The sequence below is a fragment of the Hoplias malabaricus genome, chromosome X2, assembly GCF_029633855.1.
Source record: "Hoplias malabaricus isolate fHopMal1 chromosome X2, fHopMal1.hap1, whole genome shotgun sequence".
NCBI lineage: Eukaryota > Metazoa > Chordata > Actinopteri > Characiformes > Erythrinidae > Hoplias > Hoplias malabaricus.
Window position 1 is genome coordinate 40,880,046 of NC_089819.1, and position 20,809 is coordinate 40,900,854.

The 20,809-nt window shown below is 40.6% G+C and overlaps 2 protein-coding genes across 2 annotated transcripts in view; both read right to left on the reverse strand.

The window, feature by feature from the left end:
- Positions 1-539: 539 nt before the first annotated feature.
- Positions 540-12,825, reverse strand: LOC136677392 (transcription factor 15-like). The gene is made up of 4 exons (XM_066654914.1): positions 12,733-12,825; positions 8,955-9,154; positions 7,663-8,074; positions 540-627 (listed from the first exon to the last, which is right to left on the reverse strand). Exons 1-4 carry the CDS (start codon positions 12,823-12,825, stop codon positions 592-594), a joined length of 741 nt encoding a protein of 246 aa, XP_066511011.1. The 3' UTR covers positions 540-591.
- A 5,741-nt stretch (positions 12,826-18,566) lies between these two features.
- Positions 18,567-20,809, reverse strand: part of LOC136677394 (von Willebrand factor D and EGF domain-containing protein-like) — a 59,855-nt gene continuing 57,612 nt past the window's right edge. The window contains exons 34-35 of the mRNA XM_066654915.1: positions 19,413-19,510; positions 18,567-19,090 (exon numbers count right to left, since the gene is read on the reverse strand). Coding sequence (XP_066511012.1) covers positions 19,070-19,090; positions 19,413-19,510 — 119 coding nt within the window. The 3' untranslated portion in view covers positions 18,567-19,069. The remainder of the gene's footprint in view (positions 19,091-19,412; positions 19,511-20,809) is intronic.

Consider the following 20,809-nt stretch of genomic DNA (forward strand, 5'->3'; position numbering starts at 1 on the left):
ACAGCCGATACATTATTATATTATAAATATTAAAAACCCAACCTTTGGTGATTCAGTGAAAGACTACAAAGCAAAAGGCTGTGATGTGCTGCAACAATGTGATTGCTCGTTTAATGTGAATGTAGCCCATGATATGGGTACAAAAGTGGGAGGGGGAGGGCCTTGGGGAGTTACTGTGTACTGACAGCAACCGCTGCAGGTCTCGATTTCTGTCATGTGACCCGGGTTAGGACAGACATGGGGCTTGTTTTTTAAGGAGAGGCTCGTGGAAGCTCACTATATCTGACACTGAAATAACTCTCTGCCAGGTGCTGCTTTACACTTCAGCTTTCTCTCGTTACATTTCACCAAAACAAGGCCAAAGACACCAGCACGCACATTCATACATGTCTGTAAATGGGTGAGGGAGAAAAAAAGTGCATTTCCCAAACCAAAATAAAAAAAAAAAAGAAAACAAAGAACTGTACCTTCTTGTTTGATTTCTTCAGTCCTCAGACGCTTTAGAAAAATATACATCTGCTTTTTTAAATTCTATACAAGGGAAAATGTCTTTACATGTAAACGTTTGGATTGGTTTTGGCATCTTTGTTCTCAGGTCCGTGGGCTTTGCTTCTCCACGGCTCGCATCTATGGAAAGCAACACAAATTTAACATCAATTAAATAGAGAGTGAATTATAAGATATGTGTCCAAATGTATCTTGAAAACATCTCCATTAAGGTTTACCTATTATTATGGACAAAGACATCCCACAGAACTCAGGTGCTCTGGAGTAACGACACGCCTAAACCTAATGTCACAATGCCCAATCAGAGGAGAGAGGAGTCCATCAGAGAGGCTTAAATATGCACATCATTGGGCTGTGAAGCAGTGTAACTATGTTCGTGATGCACTTTCATGTATTGCCTTTGAGATTGATTTGTGATCTACGGCTTATTATATGATATTAGTAACTTACTTCACTAATAGCACTGTCAAGGCTGAAGGCAGCCTTTTCCTCACAGCTCTATAAAGGCAAGGATTGCTGGTGTGCAGTAAGGTGAATGGACTATCATAGAAACATTTATTTCCTTTACAGGGTAAGAAATTGGTGATTAAGATTTTAAACAGTTTATTTTTTCAACAGAGAAAACCATCATAGATCCTCCAGAAAGAAGACACGTTTGGGCCTAATCTGTGTCATTTTTGGTTCTTACAGCACGTGTTGTTTGGGCCTGATGTGGGCCATACATCATGAGCCAGGTTTGACTTGTGTTACAGTACATGTTGTGTGGGAAACACATTTGTCCACAACACACCTCTGACACCTGACCCATATAAGGTGTAGCTTTGGATTGCCAGTAAGCCATAGGAAACTGCAGATGTGTCATATTTGGGCCACATTTGGGCCAAACATTCATTGCTATCTGAGCTGCACTTTCTTACATGAGCATGATGGACTTCCTTACATGGTCATTTTCTCAGTACCCACCTCATGTCCAGCCAATGCAGAATGATGTTCACAGGTAGTATTCTGGTTCTAAAATGAGTGTAACATGGCTGTAATAGTGAAGTCTTAACTTCAATTTTATCTCAATTTCCACTATAATCACTATATCTTGCTGTTGATTTCATGGGCACTGAGCTGATAGAGATCCACTGGGTTGGATTAAAGACAAGCTGAACAGTAAATGTGGCATGAAATCAGCAGTGTGTTTTGGACAACACCGAGAAAATGGTCAGTGCTTCAATAGCAAATGAAGGAAAATCATTTCAACAGGAAAACTGGCATATAATAGGTTTTCTATTGTATGCATACAGTATATTCTCATTCACTGTATGCTAGCCCAAATGCAAGAACATAGCTTTGAGGATCTCTGGGGCTTTATCCCTCTCTGGCAGACTGTTGGCTTTAGGCATTGTAGGCTCATCTGCATCTGCTCCCAAGCATCCAATTTAATTTTATTTTTTTATGTGGAGATTACACACACTGTGGTTGTGTAAAACTCAAACTAGCTGAATTCTTCAAATGTTTGTTCATATACCAATCAGCAATAAAATTACAATGTCATCTTTGTTATAGTCTATTTTTCAGATTTACTGACCATATAGTTGCACTTCATAGTTCTACAATTAAAGGTTTTAGTCCATCTGTTGCGATGCATACTTTCTTAGTAGAATTTCACTCTGGTTTTCAACAGGGCTTCTGTGATCTAATGAATTCCAAGGCTATGTCATCTGAAGCTGTGTGCTCCCAGTAGGGTCTCCAATGATAAACAGGTGTGGAGTGAAGGTCCGAACAAACACGATCCAAAAAGAAAAACTAATGACAATTGTAATAAGAGAAGCTTTTATCCTTCTTAGAAGACAGCCACCAGGAACCATCCGTAGTGTCAGGCCTGGTGGTTGTGTCTAACAACAAGTGCCTAGAGAGGCCATGTGGACCGACTATCCACAAGGTCTAGAGTAAGGGTGTGATGCAGTCCCCATTGGGCACAGGGCAGAGGTGAAGGGGCCCATGGCACTGTGGACCTTTGCAATGAAAACTGACCCTGATATTTGGGCTCACCTCTACACGCTGTGTGGGCTCTGGAAACAAATTCCTCAGTTGGGGTTGGCCTCTTTGCTTCTCTGGAGTTGCACAGGGTGTGAGGTGCTGAGCAGGTGTGGGAATACTCACTAGTCATACATCTGAAATTTATCCCAATAAATGAAAGGGTCAACTAAATGCAGCTTGGTTTTGTATAAAAGAAGACTTTGACTGTGCATATGCGCCCAATAGCAATTCAGAGTATTTAGTGCTCTTGGAGTTAGTGGGTAGAATTCTGGAGAGGCTTCGTTGTTTTACCTGGGGACTTGTTTTTGGGACCAGAGCACTTTGGGCGAAAGTTCAGTGATTGATTTTGTGGCTGTGTCTTTTGACTTGAGGTTATATATTTTGGACATATGAAGAGGGGAAAAAAAGAGGGACTGACCATCTATTGATCTCCATTTGGTACTGAATTGGGTCAAATGCCAGGGAAACTGTAAGATAGTACTGGTAGGTAAAAACGTATAATGAGTGTTTGCTGGGAAAGACTGTCAGAAGACTGTCTAGAAGGGTTATATATCAGACTGCCAAGAGAGCTTCTCCAGTGGTCAGGGAGGCAGTCAAGCAGAAGCAGACTTTTTTGAACTTGGCTGGCTTGAGAAACTCCTGATTCAGTGGATGATTACCAGCAGGCCAAAAAGATTGCAGATTTGGCAGGTCCAGAGGCTAAATCTAGAGTGTGGGAGGAGTTTGTAGAGGCAATGAAGAATGACTTCTGGGCATCTTAACAGAGGTCCTCGAAAACAATTTTACAGCTCAGGACGGGAAGGGGGGGATACTGCCTAGGTTGTGCTCAGCAATGATGGTGCAACTCTAAACCCTACTGAGGGTGCTGTCAGGCCTTGAAAGGAGTACATGGTGTGGATGAGATTTGAGATTTGACTTTGAATTGATGAAAGCCCTTTGTACTGAGAGGGCTGTCTTGGCTGACATACCATATGACATGGACATCAGGAACAGAATTTGTAAACTGGCAAACCAGAGTGGTGATTTCCCATTTTTTAAAAAGGTGGACTGAGTTGAGTGTGCCAATTATTAGGACACTTCTCAGCCTCCCTGGTAAAGTCAATGCCAATATTCTGGAAAAGAGAATCTGTCAGTAGTCAAAGCTCAGATTCAGGACATATATTGTGGATTGTGTCCTGGCCGTGGGACAGCTGATGAACTCTTCACCTTCTGGCAGATAATTTAAGGGCATGGGAGTTTGACACTCCATTATAGATTTGTTCTGTGGATCTGGAGAAGACATTCAATTCTGCTCTCAGAGAAATTCTGTGGGGTTGTTCTGATAGTATTGGGTTCCAGGTTCACTCTGTTCATTCCTTGTACTCTTAGAGTGTGAGCTGGGTTCTCGGCAGGAAGTTGTGACTGTTCATTGTGCATTAGACTCTGTCAGGGTTGTGCCTTGTCTCCACTCCTTTCCCTGGTGTTTATGGACAGGGTGGCAAGGCTTAGCCTTCTGTTGAGGGACTCAAGAGATGTCATTTGTGCTATTTGTAGACGATAATATCCTTCTGGCCTCTCTTCATATAAAAGCCTCTAGAATGCACTTGAAGTGTTTGCAACCAAGTGTGAACCACCCACACTGTAGTCTACAGGCGTAGGTGATGAGATTGACACTGGTTTATGTGTAGCATCTGCAGTTATTCAGTCACTATAAGTCATAAAGCAAAGCACTTAATTTACCAGTTGATCTAATATCCTCAACATCATCTATGGTCATGAGCTTTGGGTAATGAGATTGCAGATATAAGTGGCCAAAATAAGATTGGCAGATTGAGGACTTGCTGGAAGAATTATATCTCCCAGCTGGCTTGGGAATTCCTGGGGATTGCCCAGTAGAAGTTAGAGGACATTGAGGGGGACAGAGGTGACTGGGCTTCTTTGCTTGCCTTGATGCATGACTTGATTCTCAAATGGACTAAGCCAAAATTAAGAAGAAAAAATTTATGACGATAGTGCTCACTCACTGTCCACTCTATTAGACTCATCTGCATAATTGGTTCACCTTGTACATACAAAGTCAGAGACAGTGGCTAATCTGGAACTGCACAGTTTGGAATAGTCATACTCTAGTCCTTTTGCATGGTCCTTAGGATGCTGTTGGCAGAATATTTTTGATTGGTGCACTAATCACAGTAAAACAGTGACACTGAGGTTTTAAAAAATTTCAGCAGCACTGCTGTGTCTGATCCACTCACTAGTGCAACAAACCCTACCGCCACCATGTCAGTTTCACTGCATAACAATGTTTGCACCGCAATCTATGGACTACAGTCTGTAATTGTATAACTGCAAAGTACAGATACAGGCATTGGCATAACTATTTAACTATCCATATATTTGATTGTCACACTTTACAAAGTAAAAGTGTTGTGAAACATTCATTATCCTGTTCAAGGTCACAGTGGATCTAGAGCCTACTCACTTGGTGTCACTTGGTACAAGGTCACTTGGTACACACTCTGGAGGTGGTGCCAGTCCTTCACAGGGCACTAGAACACTCAGAGGAAACCCACACGGACATGGGGAGAACACAACAAACTGCTCGCAGATGGTCACCCGGAGTGGGACTTGAACCCACAACCCCAGAAACTGTGTGACAGCAACACTACCCATGTTGAAAATATTACTGTTAATTTTATAACAATCTTTCTGTAGTAGTAAATAGTAGTACAACAAATAAACTCTATTACTGTCCCTTGATTTGAAATACCTGACTCCATTCATCACACATACTAGGTAAGGTGTGTTAGAGCAGGAACTGAGAAACATGTCAAGAGGCTCTCAATGCTTTAGATGAGAACAAGTCTAGACAGTTTCCCTTAGATTCCCAAGTTGCAATTTTTATGCAGTACCACAACCGGCCCTAAATCATATACTGATAACCTGAATAGTCAAAGTAAAAACAATAGACGAACTTAAACTGCATTTGTTGAAATTGTATTATCTTTATGAATGTATTTATCATTCAGCACCATTCCCATGGACCAACTGCTCTACACCCTCTCAGTTATTCTAAGCCTCAACATCTGTTTCAGCTCCTGATTTCCAATCCTTGAGGAGTTGGATCAGGTGTGTTTTCACAGCAAATGGCCAAAATTGCTCAGTATGGTAGGATAAGTATATAACAACATATTGATATTGATATTGAACATATTAATAGCCTGTAGCTACTGTAACATTTTCAACAATGCCAACATCAAAAGCTGTGTCTAGGTAGGCTAGCAGCAGGCAAAGAACATGTTTTGCTCACCATTTGCCATCTCCCTGGTTTGTTTGTGCACTGAAAAATGTCCAGTGTTTATATGTAGTCATGGCTTGGTAAGTAGGAAACAAAGAAAATGTCTCAGTCCTAAATGACTTAGGCACTGTCCCTCTCACAGCCATGGCCGAGAAACAGTATATGGAGGCATTTGAACAGTGAAGAGACTGGCGAACATTGAAAAACTTGAAATGAGACGCAGATGTTGATTATTTCTTGCTCTATATGTGGGCATTATTGACTGAATTTTGCTGTTTCTACGCATTACTTAAGGCAGAACTGACTCTTAATTTGGATTATTGTTAACTGCATGAAAGTACATTGTGGCACGGTGGCACACCAGGTAGTGTCACAGTCACACAGCCCCAGGGATCTGGAGGTTGTGGGTTTGATTCCCGCTCCGGGTGACCGTCTATGAGGAGTGTTCTCCTTGTGTCCGCATGGGTTTCCTCCGGGTGCTCTGGTTTCCTCCGACAGTCCAAAAACACACGTAGGTAGGTGGATTGGTGACTCAAATTGTCCGTAGGTGTGAGTGAATGTAAGAGAGTGTGTGTTGCCTCCAGGGTGTATTCCCACCTTGTGCCCAATGATTCCAGGTAGGCTCTGGACCCACCTGAACTGAATAAGCGGTTACAGATAATGAATGAAAGAACAGTACAGTCATGCCAAAGCTTCTATAAAGCTAAACAACTTGAGTTACAAAAGAGTTTCTGTGGTAAATCAAACAGTGAATAAAATCATATACAATTAATCTTCAACCCTAAATCAGCTACAGACATTTTCTTTCCACTTTCCACCAAACAAACTTTTCCACTTCGGAACATACACCAATTGTATGTACAGTAAAACTGACTGCAAATAACATATTGTAGCTCTGTAGGTTTAGTGAATAACAAAATACATGTCTGATAAAAAGCAAGCCTTGCAACTGTGGTCTAGCTGATGTAACCTATTGACGATTACCTCCACCAAAAACTAGGTGGGGAGGCTAGCCCAAAGATCATTTCACTGGACTGTGATGTTTTAATAATTTTGCTATAACAAAAATTGATCATAGTCATCTATTAGTCTTTGTTAGGTGTACTTTATTATTATCTGTGATATTCGCCAATACGTCATTTTGGAGGTAATGTTACAGTAAGCGCTTCAGTGAAAATAGCATAGTACTTACATTAGTTTTACATTCAGGCAACAATAACTGCACTATAACTGGAGAAGCATGAGCGAAGTGAGAGAATTCCATACCAACTCAGAAAGGAAACCAGGGACTTGGATGAATTGACATCTTTTAACAATATTGATCCATATGTCAAATCTGGAGTGCTGCCTGGACTCTGCACTGCTGCCTACAACCTTGTAGTTAGATACTACACAATGTGTTTGCAGTATAAGTGCATAAATTGCAACTATAAATCCATTGAAGCTCACAAACATTCACTAATGGCTGGGTGCAGAAATTCCTCTCACTATGATTACACCGTACTAACCATAAATGTAAGATGGCTGTAATAGAAGAAACATGGCTTATCTTAGAAGACTTCAATTACATTCCACCTTTTACTCCCATTAAAGCAGAATATTGCAAATATAAAATCTTTTTTTCCAGCATTATGTATGAAGCAAAATGTAGAAAAGTATTTAATATGCCCCATGCTTTAATTTTTACCATTTCCATTTGTTGGACTTATTATTTCCACCTTGTACACAACATGATCGTACCATTTCACCAATAAAAAGGAAGTGAACTCTAAAAAATGCACCAAGATAACCACCCCACCCCCAAAACACAGTTATATTTAGCAGTCATCAACCAAATCAAAACTTCTTACCATCTTCCGCTGGTTACCGAGGCAGAATGTGCAGATAGGTCTGAGAGCTGTGCGTGTGGCACCGCCCTGCAGGACACTGCGGAACTGCAAGCAGGGTGTCCCTTCGCTAGCGCCCTCTCCCAGCAGCAGGACATTAGCAAGGTGTGCAATGTAGCTGGAGGCCAGCCGCAGTGTCTCGATCTTGGACAGCTTCCTGTCAGCTGGCTCTGTGGGGATGAGGGTCCTCAGCGCACTGAAGGCCGAGTTCACACTGTGTGTCCGATCACGTTCCCGAGCATTTGCCGCCTGCCGCTGCTTACTGACACCCCCAAGCTTTCGCACACCTCGAGGGGGTCGCCTCATACACTCCCCCACTGACTTCTCCGAGCTCTCACTGCCACTGTCCAACTCTTCTGGCTCTGAGGGGGAGGAGCTAATTACAAAAATATACAGTAGTATACATTAATACACAATAATATACTTTAATAAACATTATCACGTGAATACATATTAACTACCCTTAGACATCTCCAAGCCTTAACTGCCAAGATCCAACAACAGTACTGTCCTGAAATCAAGTGGGAGAGGGGTTGGGCATGGTTTCCTTTACCCTCCTCCAAAACTGACATAGTGCAGTTTCTGCAGTGCTGAGCCCAGAGTAGCAAAAACAGAGGCTCTATTCTCCCTATTACAGTACAGTGAAGCATAACAGTGATTTTGAAGTTGTAATTTTTAAAGTAGTGTTCCTTTAAATTGACACTCCACCCTTTACCACATTACTAACTGCATAACCAAATGTCCACCCTCTCACTTCTGAGTTATTCAGTTATCACATTCAGAATTTTGATTTGATTGCATTCTGAAACATAATCAGTAGTGAGCTCAGGCACTGATTTTGGATAACTAGGTCAGGATCACATACACTACTCTACTCTAACTCATCCTAAAGGTAGTGGATGGAGCTCCATCATTCCAGAGAATATACTGCTCCTCAGCCTCTTACTAAGAGCTTTATACCCTTCTAGTCAATACTTGGCACTGGTAATGGCGACATCAAACTTATGTGCAGCAGCTACAGAGCATTTAATGTCATTGCAAGGGTTGCACCTTAAATTATAATACCAAAATGGTCTGAATGAATAAGACACTCTTTCGGGATTAAGTTACTTAACATAAGCAAACAGTTTTAAACAAAACTTATCGTTTCATTTGAACAATTTCATAATTAGAAATATTACGTATGTTGACTAGAATAGCATTAATGTCTTGGTTATTACTGCAGCTATACGAGCAAAGTTATAAAAGTAACTTACAGGCTAGTGGGCTGGTGGTCTCTTGGCCCGGTGGACTTCATGCTGATGGGTGGAGGTCTGGGGGCTGTGTGGAGGGCTGTTTGGAGGGTGGAGGTTTGGAGGGTGGTCCTGGGGGCCGTTGGCTTTCCATAGCTCTTTATTTTGGAGTGAAAATAGCAGCCGGCGGCAGCTGTTTCCGATCTGTTGCCTTGGGGGTTCCTCTGACCACCGAAACACTTTCACTGCTTTAGCTGAGGGGGAGCTCTGGGGCACGACACCATCTTGTGGTGAATATATTTCTTGGGGAAAGGGGCAACTGCGTTACAAAGGAATTAATGTGGATTGTTTTTCCACATTGTGCTGTGGTAAGAGTGTTTTTCAATAGATTTTAGAACATTGCTGTGTGAATTTGATGGCATTTAGCCACATAAACGTTATAGAGGCCAGGTTCTATTGTTTATGATTAGATCTGGACCACAAATACATATCCGCTAATTTCAGAGGAATTAATTTCATGGAGCACCGTCAGTCCAGAGAACACAGTTCCACTGCTCCACCCTTCGCTGGGGGTGATAAACGCCTCTAGCAAAAACTTACAGCTGCTCCGGAGTGTCAGTGTTTTCTCAATAAAGTAATAATTATTATTTATCACTATTTACCCGCTGTACTAAAGCACTGCCCAACACAATGGGAGCAACATTTTTGAGCAGCTGCACATGAGTCCAGTGTAAAACCAAAATCCCTTCAGGGAGGTATAAAGCCCCCAAAACATTGTACTGAGCAGCAGGCAAGCTGTGTTTTCAGGAGTTATGAAGCCCCATCTAATAACTTGAGTAGTTGTTGGGATCCAGAACTTGTAAACAATATTAGGACCTGACATAACTAATGTTAAAACGACTGAACGTCGTCAAATCCTCACAGCAATGCTCTATCGCAGGTGTAAAGCCTTCCTAGAAGAGCAGAAACTGAATACTTTTCAGTTCAGAAGAAATGTCGTGTGTCTACCAGCTTTTAGACTTTATCATAGACATTATCACTGTGTAATTACTCTTTTCCACTTTCTCTCGTCTTATTTTTGGACACCACCTGTCACACACTCCACATGGAGCAGGAGAGTATTTATAAACACACACACACACACACACACACACGCACACGCACACGAGGACTAAAGGTTATTATAACTAACAAGTGACCACTGACCTCTGTGCAGGTGAACGAGTTTTCCTATTTTGTCCCACATCCGCAGTTTTTTGTTTGTTATCACAGACACACACACGAACACACATTGAATATATCTTTAAAAAAATTAACATAATCACCAGAAAAATAAAATACAATAAAATAGAATATTTAAATCATTTTCAATCAATCAATCAATCTCTGTATATGCCCATTTTTCTCAGTCTTCCTATTTCAGTTTTTCAGTGCCTATCTATCTATCTATCTATCTATCTATCTATAGGGTGGGCCATTTATATGGATACACCTTAATAAAATGGGAATGGTTGGTGATATTAACTTCCTGTTTGTGGCACATTAGTATATGGGAGGGTTGAAACTTGGAAAGACGGGTGGTGACCATGGCAGTCATTTTGAAGTCGGCCATTTTGGATCCAACTTTTGTTTTTTCAATGGGAAGATGGTCATGTGACACATCAAACTTATTGGGAATTTCACAAGAAAAACAATGGTGTGCTTGGTTTCTGACCACTTATAAAATGTGTTCAAAGTGCTGCCCATTGTGTTGGATTGTCAATGCAACCCTTTTCTCCCACTCTTCACACACTGATAGCAGCACCGCAGGAGAAATACTAGCACAGGCTTCCAGTATCCGTAGTTTCAGGTGCTGCACATCTTGATGGTATGGTGTGGTATATGGGGTACAAAGATAGTGGGGCCATTCTTCATCAATGGAAGCCTCAAGGCCACTGGATATGCAAAATTGCTACATGATGATGTGTTTTCCTCTTTATGCACTGAAGCTGGCTCTCTCTCTCTCTCTCTCTCTCTCTCTCTCTCTCTCTCAGGACAGGTATTTGGTAATTTGCATGTTATAATGCAGACTAAAATCTTAATAACCTCCAATAATGACTTAATAATACTAAACCCCAAATACTAATCTATTTGTCGAAAGACATTTTTTTTTGACCACCAGGTGGCAGTGTTGCACTGGTCTCATTTCGAGGCTTTAAGATATTACAGTTGTTTTAGTCTGAAATCTAAGTAGATTTGTATAAAGTGTGTTATTATGTTATGTATTATATATTTTTATATGGAAAATACCGGAAAATAAAATTTATGTTGCATTAAATACTAATATCATCTTTCACATGACTGAACGTGTTCTCTCTCTCCTGTTATTTTTTCCTCTTATTTACTTCATCAGTCCTACCAATTTTTAAGACTGTACATCTCTCTCTTTCTCTTTAAACTTCTTTATCCCTCTCTCTCTAACATCTCTCTTACCCACTTCTCCTTTTTTTGTGGCAGGTTTGTCGTGATCCTGTCATCGGAGTAAATCATCACACCATCTCCATCAAAATGTGTGTGTGTGCGAATCAACACTCCACAGGGAGCAGGAGTTCAGCAGGTGTGTGTACAGGTGAGAATTCCTGTCAGGTCCCAGCACAGAGAAACAGCATACTAATTTAGATCACTGCGATCCAACAATCTGAGGTCATTTCGCTTTTCTCATTTTGTTTACTAACGTTCTGAGGTCAAATCATATGCTGCCATCCCCTTTTCTCATTTAGATCAATGAGGTCCATAGATAAGGGTTACCAAGTGTCAAAGATGTGAGAATACTGGAGTCCACTTATTTAGATCACTGATTTTCATACACGTATATCCCTAAATCCAATGATATGAGACTACTGTCCCACTTATTTGGTTCACCAATGTCCAAAGTTCTGAGTCAGTGTCATACACTGATTCACTTCATTTATGTTATTCTTAATTAGACCACAGAGGTCTAGTTCTTTCACTACATTCTGAGTGGGGTTGCCAGCCAAATGCTGCAGTATTCCAAATGCATCTGTTAAAGTAAAGCCCCGGTCCCAGGACAGTGGTCCAGTGGTTTCTAAAAGAGCTGCTTGGCCTCTGCTGGGGAAATTTTAATTCACTTCAGCTTGAGTTCACACTAAATTAATGATTGGATAAAACACACACACACACACACACACACTTCTTTCCCCTCTGGACAACATCCTCTTCTATTCTATTCCTCTGTGTTCTGATGTAATGGGTTTTAGCCAAAAGATCTTTAGCCCGCACACACACACACACACACACACACACACACACACACACACACAGAGCTAAAAAATGCTTTAATTACTTTTCAAAGTCAGACACCAGTACCCTCTCTAGATGTTACATTCATTCTAAATAGCACTTCAACAGAGTGACTTTTAGAAATGTGAGATTAGCTTCTCTTTAGAGAGAGAATAAGGAAAAAGATTAGTGAAAAGACAATAGAGAAAAAGAAGGAAAGAAGGTCTTTGATCTCAGTGGAGCATGGTTCTGGCCTGTTTCTAACCCTTGTCATTAATCCCTGCTGGTTCCCACTGGTTGCTAATTAAAGCCACAGCTGAACCTTAAGGATGATCATTGAGGAGCAGCTGTTTCCCTGATTATAACTGTAAACACTCAGCTACTGATCTTGAATCATTGGACCTTGGTGATCTAAGTTATTGGACCTCTGTGATCTAAGGCCTTCTTAATACTGCGGGGCCAAATGGTTACCATATCCACGCCCTGCCATTCCACTCTGGTCTGAATTCATGAGTCTGCTTACGGTTTCTGTTTTTGGGCTGATGAGGAAGTGCCTAAAAAACTGTTGTGAGCTCGATAGAGCATCCTCAGTATGGAACCAGTCAGCGAATCCCATTGTCATTGAGCAAACTCACCAGAGCAATTCATCAGCTATCAGCACATGTAGCTAACTGTGCCAAAGAAACTGGGCTGAGCAGAGGTTTTAAGTGTTCTGTGCTAAACCAGTGGAAATGCTACTGGAACGGTTACACACTTTGCTGAGACCTGTTAAGCCCTGCAGTGGAAAAGAGGATTAAATCACTTTACCTTAATGATCTAAGTCAGTGGACCTCAGTGATCTACATTGTTGGACCTCATTTAGCTAAATCAGTAAACTTTAGTGATCTAAAATGGTTTGATTATAAACATCTAAATGAATATACCTACAGGATCTAAATGATGGACTTCAGTGATCTAAACCATTGGACCTTAATGATCTAAATTAATCAATCAATCTCAATGGTACAAAGCAGGGGATCTCAATGAGCTTAATCATTGGCAATTTTACATCACAGAAGTCCAGTTAATTGTTTGTATGTGTCTTTGGTTTAAAAAGGATACGATTTTAGTTCAAATCAAACCAAACCAAAACAAAACAAAAACACTTTTTATCAAATTCTGAGGATTCATTGTCATCTTTTGTTTGCTCTCCAGTTTGCACGCTGGAAACAATTATAATGCATTTACAAAGCCCCAGTGTCAGAAAAATGGAAAAAATGGGTCTTGACAAAGAAACAGTTTAGACAATGAAGAGACTTGTACATTTTGAAAAGCATGAATCGAGATGAGGATATTGCTCTCTTCTTGCCCCATAGGTGAGTAATATTGACTCATTTTTAAGGTGGAACTAACTACAAATTCGGGAGGGCGCTAACTACATGAAAGTAAACACAGACCGTGCTACAAAGCTAAACATTTTTAATTATGAATGCGCTTAAACAAGTTCAAGGGGGCACGGTGGCGCAGCAGGTAGTGTCACAGTCACACAGCTCCAGGGACCTGGAGGTTGTGGGTTTGATTCCCGCTCCGGGTGACTGTCTGTGAGGAGTTGGTGTGTTCTCCCCGTGTCTGTGTGGGTTCCCTCCAGGTGCTCCGGTTTCCTCTCACAGTCCAAAAACACACGTTGGTAGGTGGATTGGCGACTCAAAAGTATCCGTAGGTCTGAGTGTGTGAGTGAATGTGTGTGTATTGCCCTGTGAAGGACTAGCGCCCCCTCCAGGGTGTATTCCTGCCTTGCGCCCAATGATTCCAGGTAGGCTCTGGACCCACCGCAACCCTGAACTGGATAAGCACTTACAGAGAATGACTGATGACTTAAACAAGTTCAAATTCAGCCACGTAAAACAACAGTCATTTTTTTCATCAAACATATCATTCCACCTTAAATGAGTGGGAGAATCTGAATGTACACAAACCAGACAGAGCAGCAAGTGGATTCCTTCCCTCCTCCACAAGTTACATAGTGCAGTTGCTAGAGGGCTGAGTCCAGAGTGGCAGTGACAGAGGCTCTTTTCTCCCTATTACAGACCAGTGAAGCATCACAATGATTCTGAGGCTGTAAAATATACTGTGTACTGTTTCTTTAACATACTTAATAAAGAGTTTGTTCATTAGCTTTAGACATATATGAGGAAGGAAAACATGTGAGCACTGCAACACTGTAAAATAAAGGAACTGGTGTGGAAGATGTAGATGAAGGAGCAAATGAAGATGTTTTGAGGTTGCGATGAGGGGATTAGATGCCAGAAGGCATTACAGTACGTCCTGCCGTGTGAAGGATGATCTGATATGAAGCCAAAAAGCAATTTTTCCCTCGTTCTCCTCATTCTCAGTCTGAAGATGATCTTTTCACCCTTCTGACTCCAGTCGAGTGAAGTTCCTTGTCCTTGTTGCTCGATGAGTTATCACTCATCTACTGATAAATTAACCATGTATATGTGTGTGTGTGTGTGTGTGTGTATATATATATATATATATATATATATATATATATATATATTCTACAATAGATTTAAGCAGATACTGAAGCACTAGACTTATAAATATGGAACATTTTTTTAACCTCACAGGTTTTATTAAGCATTCCCTTGCAAAGAGTTCAATTTTACAGTAGTAATGGCTGCTGTAAATTAGGATCTCTCTCTGTCTTTCTTCCTCTCTCTCTCTTCTGGTTCACCTGCACAGTCATTCTAAGGATCCAACTGCCTTTTAAGAATAAGGAACACACCGTTTCGCTTGAAGCTCTGAAACTTAAAGCGATAGTTCCAGAAAAAAAAAAAAAAACATAAACAAAATCAGCCAAGACATGTTTGGGATCTTAGTATTACTCTGCTGCAAAGATCACAAGCTAGAAATAGGATTGTTCTCCTCCAAGCATGTTGAGCTGATGCAGCATAATCAGCATCCTCAACACTCATGGCTGAAGTGCTCTTAGTTTGAGTGCATGCGTTCATAGATAGAAGGAATTCTCACAGATCATGTCTTCCAAAGTATGTGTTCCCCGTGTGTCTGTTTGAGTTTCCTCCCAGAGTCCAAAACCATGTTTTTGGTCAAATGGATGTGTGTTTGAAGCTATATATTGGAGTGGTGCCTTGTACAGTGTGTGTTACTGTTTTGTGGCCAATGATTCTGGGTAGACTCTGGATTCATCGCAGCCTTGGTCAGGATGACATGTTTAAAAAATATGAATGAATGAATGAATGAATGAATGAATGTTCCCCTTCAAGCGAGTTGTGTTGGTGGCGATTGTATTAAAGGATGCTTGTGCTGGGTTTCAGCCTTCCAGCTTGGTAGAATCATGTGGTAGAGGATGATAAAGCTGATTTAGGAGATGCTAATGCTAATTGGATGGGTATGAATTTCTGTGTATTGTTGGCAGTATTAGCTGCAAAGCCTAAACTAAAGAAGCAAACTTAAAGACAGCAACCCTGTATCTGCTGATCAACTTAAATTACAACAAAATAAATCCTTTATAACTTTGTCTGGAGTGCATATTATCTCTTTAGCTGTCCTTGTTCCTTATTTTCTCTCTCTCTCTCTCTCTCTCTCTCACTGATAGCTTGGTCGCAGCAGCAAGGCCTGCTGGGTAGAGGGCTGTCGGAGGCGGGCGTCCTGCTGGAAGACATCAGAACAAATCAGCCTTAAATAAAACAGCAGATCTCTTAGTGAGTGTGTGAGCTTCAGAACAGACAGAAACCACTAGTTCCAATACAGCAGTTGGCTGGGAAATCTGGCCTGAGATTACTCCGTTAGTTTCTGTGAATGTAACCTTTACTTTTTTGTTCACAGCAGGAAAAGAAAAACTCATCTCAGATCAGTAGGAAATCAACCCAAACTCTGTAACTCTGCTTAACATGCTTCAGCATGAGGCCACTGTCACAGCTTCCTTTCAGTCACATGTCTGTAGTTTTCTCCAACAAGCACTAAAAATGTGTGCATGGAACTGGAAGTGATCTAAATGGGTAAATCTCAGTGATCTAAAGCACTGAACCTTATATAAATAAGTAACACTCAATGATCTATGGTCCAAACTCTAAATGATTCTATCTCAGGGATTAAATCTATACATTTCACTGATCTAAATCGTTGCACTAAATCACCTGAACCTCAGTGATCTAAAATAAAAAAAAACCTAAATCACTGGATCTCAGTGATCTAAAAATATTAACCCCAGGGATCTTAATCAGTATATTTCAGTGAGTCGTTGATCTTAATCAATAAACGTAAAAACACGTTAGGACTAAACCTAACCAAAACCAAGGAAACAAGACTCAAACAAGGAAACACACAGGAACCAATTCTAAAATATTATGATTTTTACATCACAAACAAACCAAACTGAAAACGTGTTTTTTGCAGCTTATTTTCCATACATTGTCTCTATGGACTGGGGTGTGAACCATATGTGAAGCTTTAACAATGTTTACATACTACGTCAAACTTAATTTCAAAAAAGCAAAACAAATTCCATGATATGAGCCCTTTAATATACAAAGATGACGTTAAGCCTTTAAGCCTTTAAACCTGTGATTCAGTGATGAAGAATGCTAGGAAAACCATCATCTGCCTGTGTGTTACTAAATATAGAGAATGAGGTGTGTTCTCCTCTGAATGTGTGTGTCCAGACCCAGCTGTAGCTTCAAATATAGTGTAGATCTGGAGAACTTTTACTGTCTTCCACACTCAAAAATAAACGTGCTACAAAGAGTTATTTGAGTGATGCCAATGGAGGACCACTTTTGCTAATAAAATCTAAATGGGAAAAGAACCTTAAGATTGAGTGATGGGTTTTTAAACCGTTGAATGGTTCTTCACATTCACACCTTTCAACCAAAAAATATGGTTCTTTATAGAACCAAAAGTGGTTCTTCTGTGGATTCACTCACATAATCATCAGTAACACCTTTATTTTTAAGAGTTTAGTCAGACAGCTAAACATACATTCGTTGTTGACAGAGTGGACGGTCCAAATCACATCTGAGCACATCTTCATCATACGGTTATAGTCAGTGGTGGATAGGAACTAATTACATTTACTCAAATACATGATCAAATAAATAACGAACAGGGTGGTACACACTTCAGGTGCTTTTCCTTTGCATAGTACCTACTTAACTTGGCTTGGCATGCCTCAACATGCTTTTTAGCCCTGGTCCCTGTTTCCTTTCCATTAGGTACAGCTCTGGTGACATGGCAAAACCCCATTTCACATAGTAGTAGATTTTTTAATTCCTTGTTGCATGTCCGTGTCTCACTGGAGTTTTTCATTGGCCAACAACCCAAGTAGAGTTTAAATCTCATCAAAAGATCATGACAATTTTATGAGCTTACAGATTCGTTGGTGCTGGAGATCTGCATTTCATCATAATTGACAAGTCTCTCTGGCCAATCAGTGCTCTGCAAGCAAAAGCAATAGAACTGAGCCTAGTAGTCGAGAAGGTACCAGGCAGTGGAAAAGCATGTTTAGGTTCCTGTGCTAACTGATACTGGATATTCTAAGATGTTCCACCAATGTTTAAATATGTCTTGTCTTTATTTCTGGTGTATTGTATTCTGTAGGGGTGGCACGGTGACGCAGCAGGTAGTTTCGCAGTCACACAGCTCTAGGGACCTGGAGGTTGTGGGTTCAATTCCTGCTCCGGGTGACTGTTTGTGAGGAGTTGGTGTGTTCTGCCTGTGTCCGCGTGGGTTTCCTCCGGGTGCTCCGGTTTCCTCCCACAGTCCAAAATCACACGTTGGTAGGTGGATTGGCGACTCAAAAGTGTCCATAGGTGTGTGTGTGTGTGTTGCCCTGTGAAGGACTGGTGCCCCCTCCAGGGTGTATTCCCACCTTGCGCCCAATGATTCCAGGTAGGCTCTGGACCCACCGTGACCCTGAACTGGATAAGCGGTTACAGATAATGAATGAATGTATTCTGTAGTTTATTAAGAGATACAGGTCCAAAAAAGGTACATAAATATAAACACATACATTTAAAGAACAGAAAACAATAACTTAAATATCTTAAACATTTGAAATGTCTTGTTGCTCAGTTTATGTCTATGTTTGTTTTAATCCCAGATAATCCTACAGAAACTGCTTCAATTAATCCTCCATTACCTACACTCATTACACTCTGTGTGTTTGTGTGTGGGGATAGAGATACATGTATTAATTGTCTGAAACCTTTTAAATACACACTGGATCAATGTTTATACTTTTCTTTGTTTTCAAATCTGTGTATCTTTGGAAGAGGGTTAATGCAACACAACTTTGTTCAAGGTCACTTTGGAGCATTTCTATTGGTCTGCACATCATAAGCTTTTGACACAGTGTAAACATTAGATGATTGTTTTAAAATAAAATGTTAAAAAATAAGTTTAATTCCAAGATAACAGAGGACAACAAGGATTGGGTCCAAATGTGAACTTAATTAATTTTCCAAACTCAGTGGTTTTAAAGGTCTTTCTAGTGGAAATGTGGAAACACATGTAACATGTTGAAGACCATTTTGTAACGTGTGTTTTGTGTGTGATTTTATACTACAAGTGAATGGCTAATTTAAATTGTCTCCATTGTGTGTGTTCTTCTCAGGAGAGATATCTCACTGCTTTTCTAAAAAATCTTACAGAACATTTTACTTCTGCTTACACTAGCTGTTTACACATAAACAGTAAACCTCACCGGATGTAAAAGTAATGTACAAAAACATATATACTTATACATAAATTAATATTTGTAAATAGGCTGCAGGTATTTACAGGTGAGTTGTCATATCTAGTTGCAGTTGCTAAGCAACAAGGTGTGGCCAGTGTCTTCACTACAGGCTTTGTCCCCTCTGTCACCCTTGACGAATGGGAAGCTAGGGGGAAGAAAGGAGGTATTTATTTAGGCTTGTTACGTGACTGTGAGGTCCACATAATCAAAATACAATTACTAAAATACATTAAAATAAATTATTAAAGAACAGTACACTACATAGTTGTCTATGAAGAAATAAAGTTTTTGTTTTCCTCCAAATACAGCAAAATATATATACAAGAAAAATTCCTATCTAGCCTATTTTACTTCTAATTGCATATTTCAAAATGTGATTGAGAGTGTTTGTGTGGCATGTTTGTATATGTATTTTTGTGTGTGTGTGTGTGTGTGTAGGAAGGAAAGAGAGAGCAGAATTGCTTTACCTTTCTATCACACAGTAAGCCTGTGTATCCCGTCCTGCAGGCGCACACATTGGGCCTAATGCATCGACTACCAAACACACACTTCTGCTCACAGATTGCTGTAAAACAGCACACAATAAGAGCAAACATAATCAGAACAACACTACATTATCTTCACAGTGGAGATCAGGTTTAAAGAATTTGAATAGAAATGCATTTCATATTATTTATTAATTAACACCCAACTGGAAGAGTCATGCGTTGTACACCTGGCCACTATATCAGAAACTATGCTGCACAAGTTGGGTGTTATTAAAATGGAAGTTTGACTGGAAGTTGTAGGGGATTGCTTGTCCTTGTGAGAGATTATTTGTTTGAAATTAAAGGATTTACAACTGTACACACTGAGAGATTCACTGAAGCCCATTAGGAGCTTAATGGAATCGAGTAAATAGAGGGATGAAAAAGAAAGAGAGCAGTGAATGAATAAATAAATGCTGGTTATTTGTAATATTTATGGCAGATCATTAATGGAGGGGGAAGGTGTTCAAGCTTTGTGTCCAAGAAACCCCACACCCTATACTAACAATGCTAGCAATTACAGGACATGCACACCCACACAACACAAATGTATACAGATTTGGAAGGTGAACTAATGGCCTTCATATTTGCTGCTGTTTCAAATGAGCTTTTTAGCACATTTTTCTAAACAGACAAGAAATGAGGTGGATTAAAATATAAACAAACCCTATTCATTATAATGAACTGTATACTGTCTCTGTTACTCCTGCTGTGTTATTTGCAGGGTCAAGGAACTCACTCAATTAGTGATTGGGTTTATAATTAAGTCTAAGCAGAGCAGTAGAGACTAACCTCAGGTCCTGTAGTCTTAAAGGAACACTATGTAGTGTTTCTACCTTAAAATTCATTCATTCATTATCTGTAAGAGCTTATCCAGTTCAGTGTCATGGGGGTCCAGAGCCTACCTGGAATCATTGGGCGCAAGGCAGGAATACACCCTGGAGGGACATTCACTCACACCTACGGACACTTTTGAGTCACCAATCCACCTACCAACGTGTGTTTTTGGACCGTGGGAGAAAATCAGAGCACCTGGAGGAAACCCACGCAGACACAGGGAGAACAGACCAACTCCTCACAGACAGTCACCCGGAGCGGGAGCGGGAATCGAACCCACAACCTCCAGGTTCCTTGAGCTGTGTGACTGCGACACTACCTGCTGTGTCTCCGTGCCGCCCCAACCTTAAAATTACAGCTTCTAAATGATTGTAATGTTCCACGGGGCTGTAATAGGGACAAAAGAGCCTTTGTTGCGGCTACGGGGGATCCTCTGCTGGTTTACTGCACTAAGCAACTTCTGAATCACTGAGCAGAAAACTTAAGAAATGGGTAATGCT

Coding starts and splice junctions, on each gene's coding strand:
- LOC136677392 (XM_066654914.1), bottom strand. CDS start 12,825: ATGGGATTCGCTGACTGGTTCCATACTGAGGATGCTCTATCGAGCTCA. Junction 8,075..8,954: donor GACCACCAGCCCACTAGCCT/GTAAGTTACTTT, acceptor TTTTGTAATTAG/CTCCTCCCCCTCAGAGCCAG. Junction 628..7,662: donor TCGGTAACCAGCGGAAGATG/GTAAGAAGTTTT, acceptor TGCTTTCCATAG/ATGCGAGCCGTGGAGAAGCA.